This window comes from Mytilus trossulus, chromosome 9 (assembly GCF_036588685.1).
Source record: "Mytilus trossulus isolate FHL-02 chromosome 9, PNRI_Mtr1.1.1.hap1, whole genome shotgun sequence".
Lineage (NCBI taxonomy): Eukaryota > Metazoa > Mollusca > Bivalvia > Mytilida > Mytilidae > Mytilus > Mytilus trossulus.
The window spans coordinates 19,436,783-19,448,525 of NC_086381.1; the positions used below are offsets into that span (position 1 = coordinate 19,436,783).

The 11,743-nt window shown below is 36.0% G+C and overlaps 2 protein-coding genes across 2 annotated transcripts in view; both read right to left on the reverse strand.

Moving 5' to 3' along the window:
- The window catches only part of LOC134684364 (short-chain collagen C4-like), a 32,105-nt gene extending 20,841 nt beyond the window's left edge, over nucleotides 1-11,264 (reverse strand). Inside the window, exon 1 of the mRNA XM_063543651.1 lies at nucleotides 10,713-11,264. Within this exon, the coding sequence (XP_063399721.1) occupies nucleotides 10,713-11,091 (379 nt within the window). The 5' untranslated portion in view covers nucleotides 11,092-11,264. The remainder of the gene's footprint in view (nucleotides 1-10,712) is intronic.
- LOC134683496 (uncharacterized) lies at nucleotides 1,651-7,803 on the reverse strand. The gene is made up of 2 exons (XM_063542806.1): nucleotides 7,726-7,803; nucleotides 1,651-2,475 (listed from the first exon to the last, which is right to left on the reverse strand). The coding sequence occupies exon 2, from the start codon at nucleotides 2,467-2,469 to the stop codon at nucleotides 1,651-1,653; it is 819 nt and encodes a 272-aa protein (XP_063398876.1). The 5' UTR covers nucleotides 2,470-2,475; nucleotides 7,726-7,803.
- Nucleotides 11,265-11,743: the final 479 nt, after the last annotated feature.

Genomic DNA, 11,743 nt, shown 5'->3' on the forward strand with positions numbered 1-11,743 from the left:
ACAATGATAACTAAAACACCTATGTATAGAACTATGACACAAGAAACACTTGCAAACGCACTATAAAATGGTTGATTTATACCACAGCCAGGTAGAATTCAGTTAACAAACATACTTTTCAAATCTATCTTTGTACAACACAATGAAAGAAATATAAGTCAAATGGCACTGTCAATCTGCACAGCGAAATGAAACAAAACAAGTCAATGGCACTATCAATTTGCGCTATTTGTCAAATTGATCACTAGGTAGCAAAATGAAAGTTATCCTATAATCACTTTAATATAACAATAACAGAATATTCCAATATGGCAAAATGAATTATTTACACTAGACACTAATCGAATCAACTAACCCAACTATACTAAATAAAGTATCAAATTGAGCACGATATATTTCCACAGTCAAACAGCTTGTCAAATGGCTAGTCAAATAGCTTGTCAAATAGCTAGTCAAATAGCTTGTCAAATAGCTAGTCAAATAGCTTGTCAAATAGATAGTCAAATAGCTATCACTTATTTATTCCTTGAATATATTATTAGAATTCCGAATATTAGAACTATTATTAATAATCCACACTTCACTTGGAATTCACTACTTTAATCCAAAGAACAAATTATACTCACTATTCACACTATATGAGAATTAATTATAACCGCTCAGAATGGCATATACATCGACACTGAACTGATTTCGGTGCGGTCTTATATACTACCTAAATGGACGAGTCCAAGTCCCAATTTAAGGGTTATCAAGAAGGTTTGCTTATCACATGACTTAACAAGTCTATTATCAATAAAAGGGGTGTTTCAGTACTTAACAAAGTGTGCTCCTTATTTAGGAGGAAATAAATGTAACAAATGAACAGATTGACATGCTTTAACCCTTTTCACTCCCCGGAACTATCGTGTACAATAACAAAACAGGTATTTTCGTGACATTACCCACGCCTCTAAAACCATGCGTCCTCGCATGACTCCTTAAATACACCTGACATGCTGAGAAATCATCTATTTCCATTGGACATATATACAACAAGACAAAGCCTTTTCCCACTTTGCCGCTTCACAGTACCAAAATAACTTTGGTTAGATTCTAACCATATATATCTTCAACTATATATATCTTCTGACCACAACGTCAGGCACCATACTATACGACAATAATGTCAGTTTTCCCTTTTGTCCATCAGGTCTTAACTGACGACATCATAAACCACAACCCGTAGATACAAAGTCTACCTATATATCCAACATGTCCAAATTCCAGGCAGCCATATCAAACATTTCAAACATTATGAACTTCCTTCTTTAAAATATCCTTGTTTCTAACATTAACCTCTTACTTATTAACGTCTGTAATTTTGAGTGTCACTGCCAAAGAATAAATTAAATGTCCCTAACAAATTTAGCCTCTGCAGCGGCCCCAAGGAGCCTACTCTTATCGAAATCTGCAGGAGGGGTCTTTTACATGCACAGGGAGTGACATTTTCCTGTACATGGGGCTTCGGATTTAACGTCCCCATCCGACGGACTCAAACATAAAAGGGCTGGATATAACAGTAAACACAAAGAATAGATATTTATACAATCAAACTCTTGTTGACTTTATTAAATGAAACAAAATGAATGTCAGTTCACTGTAAAATGTCTATAGGGAATCAGATGGCACTTTCTTCTCAATGATTTTGATCTTTTTGCCATTTTCTTCATATTCAGTAATTATTTTAATGTACTTGGTCACTAGTCTTGGTTCCTTTACAGACTGCTCCTTCGTACTAACCGTTTCCATTTCTCTTATAGTGTGAACCTTAGGTGTATTTACTAATTGAGGGACCAAAGTCTTTGTCAATTTCTGCCTAAGATCTTGTAGTTTTCCTCTTGGCGTGTACACCGGAGTTGGTCTCGTTACCTTCCTTATTATTCGTCCAATCTCTACAGCTGAAGTAGTTGGCTTATCAGCCATATAAGCCATCTCCGGAGTTTCTGGATCCCCAACTTTGGCAACACTATCGTCATCACTTGATATGTCGTCCAATATACTTTTTGAATTGTCCACTTCTTCTTTACCGTTATCTTCCTCTGAGCTTGAAGAGTCAATATCATTATCAACCTTCTCGGGGTCCTTCTGATCTGTCTTGTTGTGGTCTATGTCTTCTGAAGATTGAGTCAAATTGTTATGATTACTGTCAGTCTTATCGTTATCCTCGATTTCCGTACCTTCCTTTCCGGATTCAGCTGAACAATGAATGTTCTTAATATGCTTATTCAGATATACCCGTTTGGTGGTGTTATACGGACACAAGGCACAAAACAATCTTAAATCTGTGCATTCAATGATATGCTTGTTTCTTTGCTCCTTGGTCTTAAAGGTGGAAGGGCAGAAAGGACAAGACATCCGCTCACTAGCATCAACTTCCATTGAGATAGGAATATTCCCCCTTCTGGGCGTCACTTTTGTCTTTGGCATCTTGAACTGCAATGATAAAGAAAAACACTGATACTAAATTGGCACAAATAAAAATAAGGTAACAATTAACGAAGCAAAATCACATAGCTATTTACAAGTTAAAACATAAATATCTAATCACTGTAATCTTTCATCCAAACGGGTGGTTGTCTCCTTCTTCCACTCCAGTTTGAAAAATTTGAACTTGTTCCTATATTTTCCAGTGGTCCCTCCTCTATAGTGTGCTGTTCCTCACCCTCAACAGGGACACTCTCAACATGTTCTAATATCTCGGGCTCTCTTTCTACAATTTCCTCATTCATATCACTTAGAGTTTCGGGTGGTTCTAATGGTTCCACACTCTCTCCCTCAAGTATCTGAGGATTCCGTTTTCGCAAACGGTCTACATGAATGATCTGTGTCTTCCCTCTTTGACCACAATTAACTTTATATGTCACATCGGTACACTTCTCGAGTACCTTAAATGGACCCCTCCAGTAAGAGGTTAACTTTGATGACAATCCAACCTTCTTTACCGGAAAATAAACATAGGCTTCGTCATTTTCCCGAAAATCCTGCCATGACAGTTTCAAATCATGATACCTCTTCTGTCTTAACATGGAAGATTTGGTATTTTGTCTTACTTTCTCATGGGCTTCTTCCAAACGTTCTTTCAACTCCAACGCCCATTGATTACTTAGAAAACTCTGTACATCAACAGGAATCTCATACATCAAGTCAATTGGCGTAGAAACTTCCCTACCAAACATGAGATAGTTTGGAGTATAACCAGTGGTCTCGTGTTCTGCACTTCGATACGCCATCATCACATACGGAAGGTGTTTGTCCCAATCTTTGTGATGGTCGTTCACATATGCACTAAGCATGGTCTCTAATGTTTTATTGAAGCGTTCAACTTGTCCGTCCGACTGCGGATGATAAGGTGTTGTTCTTGTCTTCTTGATATTTAACAAACGACACATTTCACTGAATAACTTACTCTCAAATTGTCGTCCTTGATCGGAGTGTATGTATGATGGGACGCCAAACCGTGCCACTACCTGTTCAACAATTAAATTTGCCACGGTTACGGCTTCCATGTTCGGCATGGCGAAACTTTCAGTCCACTTAGAAAAATAGTCGGAGACTACCAGAATATACCGGTTGCCGTTTTCCGTTTCTGGAAGTTCTCCCAAAATATCAGCAGCAATTCGTTCCATAGGATGACAACTTTGAACCAATTGCATGGGAGCTTTATTTGTTCGGCAAGGATTTTTCCTGCGGTTACAAAATTCGCATCCTTTAATGTATCTACGAACATCAGCTTGTAATCCAGGCCAGTAATACTTCTGACGAATTCTCTCAATTGTCTTTCGAACTCCCAAATGTGCGGAAGTTTTATTATCATGGCACTGAAAGAGCACATTTCTCCTCTCACTATATGGCACTATCGCTTGTAATCGATTTTTCGAGTTGTCAGAGGTTTCAAATCGTCGGTAAAGTATACCTTCAATAACTTCGAGAATATCCCATTGAGACCACAAACATCTAACAGACAAACTCTTTCCAGATATCTCTAAGAATTGCGGTCTCTTCTTATTCAGAAAAGACCCTTTAATAAATTGAATGTCTTTATCGTTTTCTTGCAATTCCTTCAAAGTAAGTTGTTCGACTTGTGAAAACTCATTAGAGAGATCACCATTGACTGCTCGGACGATGCCTTTTTCGTTTTGCAATTTCTTTTCCCAATCAGTGTTGTATCCACATTGTTTACATGGTATCCGACTTAAAGCGTCAGCATTATTATGTCTTTTGCCGGGTCGATGGACAATTTCAAAATCAAACTCACTCAACACCTCAAGCCACCGAGCAATTTGACCTTCTGGATTCTTGAACTGCATTAGCCAGCGAAGGGAACCATGATCAGTTCGGACAGTAAACTTTTTCCCATAAAGATAATGTTTAAAGTGTTTTACGAAATAAACCACTGCTAAAAGTTCTTTTCTGGTAACACAATAATGTCGTTCGGCTTTATTCAATGTTCTACTGGCATAGCCAATGACTACTTCTTTTCCATCTTCACCCACTTGAGAAAGTACAGAGCCGATAGCTTGGTTACTCGCGTCAGTATCAAGTATAAATGGACGTGAAAAATCGGGATGCCCTAGAATAGGTGCACTGGTCAATTTATTCTTAAGGAATTTAAACGCATCTTCGCATTCTTGTTTCCAAACAAAATCCCTACCTTTCTCAGTTAATCTGTGAAGACATTTAGCCACAGCTGAAAAATCTTTTATGTATCTCCGATAATAGCCACATAACCCTAGAAAGGATCTTAATTCAGAAACATTTAATGGCGTTGGCCAATTCTTGATAGCCTCTATTTTTGAAGGGTCCGTCGCAATCCCAGTTTCAGAAATGATATGTCCTAAGAAAAGAACTTCTTTTACACACAAGTAACACTTTTTGGCCTTCAATTTTAGACCAGCCTTTTGAAGGCGTCCAAACACTTTTTCCAGGTTCTGAATCATGCCGCTGAATGTTTTCCCCATAACTATGATGTCATCTAAATATATCATGCAAATATCCCATTGTAGTCCAGCAAGCACTGTCTCCATTAGCCGCTCAAACGTACTTGGTGCACAACATAGTCCAAATGGCATTGTTTTAAACTGAAACAAACCTTTCCTGGTTGCAAAGGCTGTCTTGTAACGATCTGCTTGGTCTACCTCTACCTGCCAATAACCACTACACAAATCAAGAGTAGAAAACCAAGCATTCCCTGAGAGTTGTTCCAGAGAATCATCTATCCTTGGAAGCGGATATGCATCCTTAACGGTTACTTTATTAAGTCGTCTATAATCAACACAAAATCGATATGTCCCATCTTTCTTCTTGACAAGCACCACTCCTGATGCCCAAGGACTATTGGATGGCTCAACTACATCCTTCTCTAGCATTTCATCAATATTTTTGTCTAATTCACATTGTAGATGCACTGGCGTACGCCTAGGTGGTTCTTTAAAGGCAGGCGCATCTCCTGTATTTATTTTGTGTTTGACAAGGGTAGTTCTTCCAAGATCTTTATCAGTCTCGGCAAATGATTCTTTATATCTAAGAATTAGTTCTCGTAGCTGTCTTTCTTGGTCACTATTGAGGTGTTTACTTGATTTTTCCAGCAAGTTTTGTAAATCTGGCCTTAGAGAAATTTCCGGATCTGCATTATGTTGCTTCTGATCTGAAATACTTATGACCTCATGCAATTGTCCTATACTTGTCCCTTTGTGAATAATTTGCACTTCTTTACACAAATTCATAAGTCTGATAGGTACTTGATCATCGGTGTTTACCAGTGTTCGAGCAACTAATGGTCCATTCTGCTCCAGTTTGTTTTCCAGAGGTTCTACTATCCCTTCGAAGTGTTTCATTGTTTGTCCCTTCGGTACGCATACAACACAAGAAATAACCATTTCACTTTCAGGTGGAATACTTATCGTTTCCGCTGCGACAATTCTATAACATCCAAGCTTTCCCTCAAATTGAACAGGATAGTCTTTCCCACTAACAATCAATTTCTTTGCTACTACATCAATAACACAATCATTGTCTTTGAGAAAATCTAACCCAAGAATACCATCGGCACGAATATCAGCTACAACAGCTTCTACCTGAAAGAAAGTATCCCCGATTCTCACATTAAATGTTCCTTTCCCTTTCACAGTTAAGAAACCTCCATTTGCCGAGGTTATTTGTTTGTTGCACTCTTCAAGAATAGGCTTATTATTTAGCTGGTAATAGAAACTAGAAGAAATAATTGAAAGAGTCGCTCCTGTATCAACTAGAAACTTTGCATCTTTGTTATTCATATGCACTGCAATGTACATTCCAGCCTCGTCAACTATAGATACGTTTGGTTTTCTGTCATTATTCATTCTACGAATGACCCTAGAAGATCCGTTGTCATTTGATCGAGGGGTTTGGTATCTATCCCCTCGTCCACGTCTATTATATCCACCACCTCGGCCTCTATGGAATGAATTGTCGTATGGTTTTCGTTCTGGGCATTCTCTCACAAAGTGACCACTTTTACCACAATTGTAACACTTTTTGTCATTTGTGAGATTATTCCGCGAGCGTTCTGCATCTTTTAACTTACCCATTTCAATTGTAAGTTCCTTAATCATATTTTGAATAGATTGCATGCCCTGCTCTAGTTTTTCTACTGCAGTATTTGTATCTTGGGCTGCAACAGGGATGGGCTCATTCCCCTCTTCTTTACTATTATAATCTGCGGATCGCAAATAACCACGATGAGCTTTGTTTGATTCTTCGGCTTTATTGAAAGCTTCTAATTCTACAGATAGTTTAACTGCTTCATCTAGACTTTTAGGTCTTGATTGTTTTATTTTTAATCTCATATCAGAGTCGTACAATGAATCTATGAACTGCTCTAGTGCAAGTGTCTCACGCACGTCCCTAGGTGCCGTTGGATATGCTAAGTTTGAGAGCCTTCGAAACACTTGGCCTAATTCAGGCAAAGACTCTGTTGCCTTTTTTCTACGCTCCCGAAACTGAACCCTGTATAGTTCCGTTTGACTTGGTGGGGCAAACCTTTCTTCTAATGCAACCACAAGACTATCATAATCACTTCGAACTTCTGTTGATAAATCACCTAATATTCCTTGTGCCTGACCACGTAGTGACACTGCTAAGTACAAACCCATTTGTTCATGTGACCAATCATTGACTTTTGAAACCATATCAAAATGCGATTTATAATCGATCCAAGAATCACCCCCATTATATGTAGCGGGTTTAATTTTAACACCTTGGTTAGGATTTTTCTTTTCACTAGAACTGTCCCTTGTAGACTTTTGATTCTCCTCTACTAGAATACCCAAATTCGAATTTCTAGAATTACTAAGTGGCATATTTGTACTCGGGGGCTGACTGATATGACCTTGCTTGTCATCAGAGTTTCTATCTAAACTATTACTATAAGGGAGAGTTTCTGAATTTGTTGAAATACCATTTTCTGATGTGACCTTAGACCTTGCACCAAATATGACTGTGCGCCCTGCTTCATCAGATCTCAATGGGTTTATTTGTAAGGCTGTTTCAACCCCAGAATCACTTTCATGTGCATTAGTACCAATTTTAGGTGTTGAATGCATAAAACTTGTTCTTTTCTTTAAACTATTTTCAAGGTGTTCAATAGCCGACGTTATATTTCCTATTTCATTATTTAAATCAGACATGTTTAATAAATTTACTCACCAACTTTATAACTATTTTGGTCTTCAAACTGTTAACACGACGTAGTCTCTCCAACTACAAAATATAATTCTTAATTATATAAACTATAGCAATGATATTCGAACACAAAAATCACAAAACACAATTCAAATGAATCATGTACTTCTAAACAATTTAGAATCCCACCGCTGCCACCAATTTGTAACGTGTAAACCCGAGCAATCAAATGGTCTAATACTTAAATAGACAAATCATAGTTTCCAAAGTATATCCCGAAATATCAATCAGAATCGTTATTTGCAAGTCACTGCAATATTAAACAATGATAACTAAAACACCTATGTATAGAACTATGACACAAGAAACACTTGCAAACGCACTATAAAATGGTTGATTTATACCACAGCCAGGTAGAATTCAGTTAACAAACATACTTTTCAAATCTATCTTTGTACAACACAATGAAAGAAATATAAGTCAAATGGCACTGTCAATCTGCACAGCGAAATGAAACAAAACAAGTCAATGGCACTATCAATTTGCGCTATTTGTCAAATTGATCACTAGGTAGCAAAATGAAAGTTATCCTATAATCACTTTAATATAACAATAACAGAATATTCCAATATGGCAAAATGAATTATTTACACTAGACACTAATCGAATCAACTAACCCAACTATACTAAATAAAGTATCAAATTGAGCACGATATATTTCCACAGTCAAACAGCTTGTCAAATGGCTAGTCAAATAGCTTGTCAAATAGCTAGTCAAATAGCTTGTCAAATAGCTAGTCAAATAGCTTGTCAAATAGATAGTCAAATAGCTATCACTTATTTATTCCTTGAATATATTATTAGAATTCCGAATATTAGAACTATTATTAATAATCCACACTTCACTTGGAATTCACTACTTTAATCCAAAGAACAAATTATACTCACTATTCACACTATATGAGAATTAATTATAACCGCTCAGAATGGCATATACATCGACACTGAACTGATTTCGGTGCGGTCTTATATACTACCTAAATGGACGAGTCCAAGTCCCAATTTAAGGGTTATCAAGAAGGTTTGCTTATCACATGACTTAACAAGTCTATTATCAATAAAAGGGGTGTTTCAGTACTTAACAAAGTGTGCTCCTTATTTAGGAGGAAATAAATGTAACAAATGAACATATTGACATGCTTTAACCCTTTTCACTCCCCGGAACTATCGTGTACAATAACAAAACAGGTATTTTCGTGACACCTGTAATAGATTCAGATTTAGTATGCTAATTAGATACGTGCGCATAAAAAGTCCGCACAAATCTCACTGAGTGTGTCATTTTAAATTCTCATTGTGTAATTTCAAATTCTCAGTGTGTCTTTTTGATATCTCAGTGTGTTATTTTCAAATCTCAGTGTGTAATTTTCAATTCTCAGTGTGTAATTTTCAATTCTCAGTGTGCGTTTTTCATTTTTGTTATCTCAGTGCGTCTTTATGAAATCTCAGTGTGTAATTTTTAATTCTCAGTGTGTAATCTTTAATTCTCAGTGTGTGTTTTGAAGTTTTTAAATCTCAGTGTGTTTTTTTATAATTCTCAGTGTGTAAATTTCTCGAAAAATGGTTTAAACATAGTTTTGACGAGAACGACTTGCCATAATCAGGACGCACCAGCACAGTATCAGGACATGAATAAATTGAGAAAATGCTAATTTTTTTATAAATTGCAATGTTTTTTCACAAAACAGTTTTGTCGTGTGGATTGCGGTATAGAAAGCGGACTCTATGAGCATTTTTGTTTTATTTTTTCAGTTCGAGATTTTCTGAAAATGAGCATTTTTGTGTTACGCTTACTGAAACAGTTTAGAGGGTCAACTTTTTAACAGTTTACATATATATGAACCCATAAGAAACAAAATTGAAAAATCTCAACTGTTTTCTTCCATTTTTTATTAGTGAAAACGTAAAAAAATCATCATTTTCGTCTTTGTTTACAATTATTCGTTGATCACCAGCACCCGTCAGGACCAAATCACCAGCACAGAACGTTCTCTCGCAGGACAACCACACCCACCGTGTCAAGGGGACATTCAAACTCATAAGTCGAAACTGAACTTACAACGCCATGATAAAAGCAGCGAATAAGACCAACAGAATATTAACAGTATACAAAACGCAACATAAAAAAATTAAAGATTTAGCACCACGGACCTCACCACAAACCGCGTAAGTAGATCCTGCTCAAAATATGGCAACCGTCGTTATGATGATTTAATTACAAGGTTGGTCAAATATGGTGGAAATGAAGTAATGAAGAATAAATACCTTAATCTCTACAGAATGTTGAAAACAGTTACAGGACTTAAACGTGTACATTATACGTTTTTTTTTTGTGGTATTCGTGATGGTTAATCTTTGGTTTCTATGTTGTGTTTTATGGTCGTTTTTTATTTAATTGTATCATTGCGTTATCAGTTGTTTTCTACTTATAAGTTTTCAATGTTTCTCTGGTATCTTCAACCTCTTCGTTTTGAAGCCAGCTATGAATATAATGTGAATGAAGTAAATGTATTTGATAACGTATCTCGAAACATATCAAACACTTTTCACTTTTTGAAAAAGGATGTAGACAGGTATCATAAGGGGAAGAAAAATACACTAGAGACAATAAAAAATCCATCAATGAATGATCAAAGCAACAGTTCACAAAACACTGTGCAGGAAAATAAAGATTGCTCAAAACATAACCCATCAAATTGGGTTCTCTGCATGGTAAGTTCAGCAGTTTCGATCCACAAGTGATCCAAACTATATTACTCTGCTCAAAATCATTTGTTTATTCATTTCTGGTAATTCGACATCATACAATAACTGATTGTTTTTGTCTAAATCTTAAATATTTTCAAGTCAATAAAGCATTGTACAGTACATTTTTTTCTAAAAAAAAAACCATTAACATATTCCAAATAAAAAAATAATTAGAAAAAAGTAAACCAAAATTAATAACATACGTGTAAGTTCTTCGTGCATCGTTGCCTCTACTGTAGCATTGACCATAGCCAGTTTGTTATAAATCTCTTCATGCATCGTCGCTTCTATTGTTGCATTAACCATTTCCAGTTTCTTATCAATCAGCTGTCTCATGACATCGTTCATGGCTGCTTCAAAACCCTTCTGTATCTCTTGTTCGATGTAGGCCTTCAAATGATTGTTCATATTTGTAACATCTAAATCAGCCTTTAATGTAGCTTTCATGTCATCCACCAACGGCATTGAAATCACATTTCTACAACTATCCCCACTACATTCATCAGCTACGGACGGTAAGACGGCAACCATCAACACAACACAACAAACAATAGTGCTACACAAAACAAAGTTCCTATCCATTGCAAAGTTTCTGTAAAACTAAATGCGAATACTAGTAGGTGAAGGGTAAAATGTTTTAATCGGTTTTTATGGTTTTATTCTTAAAAGCAAGATGTTTGTAATCTCGCAATGTGGTTATGTCATATAATAAAGCATTTTAATGTCTCGGGATTTATCTTTTCTGTTATTTTAAAGATTGGTAGCATCTATTAAAGTCAAAATGTATCTAACAACATATCATTTAACGGATTTCTCGTGCATAGGAAATTACTAAAATAATCAGGATACATTCCAGTTAACTTAAAATACATTTTAATGATCTATAAAACTAAAAATCTATTTTTTTGCTTTCATATTACAGTGAAATGATAGAATATACAGAAAATTATTTAACTTATGGTGTATCTGGGAAAATGAACAATTGTGTGGGCATGTGGATAGGAATAATAATATATACACACAATCCTAACAAATTAATGAATGAAACCAATGGAAAGAAACCCTGCTTTATGTGCTGTTCGTTTATACCAAAGTCAAAGTTAAGGAGCAAAAAATCTCACCTCACAATGACGTAATTATAGCAAGCCTATACCAAGTGCTAAAAGAAGTCAGAAATTTTTAATATGGACCATTGTAAATTGTAGCATTATAGCATTATACCTTAATTGTTACA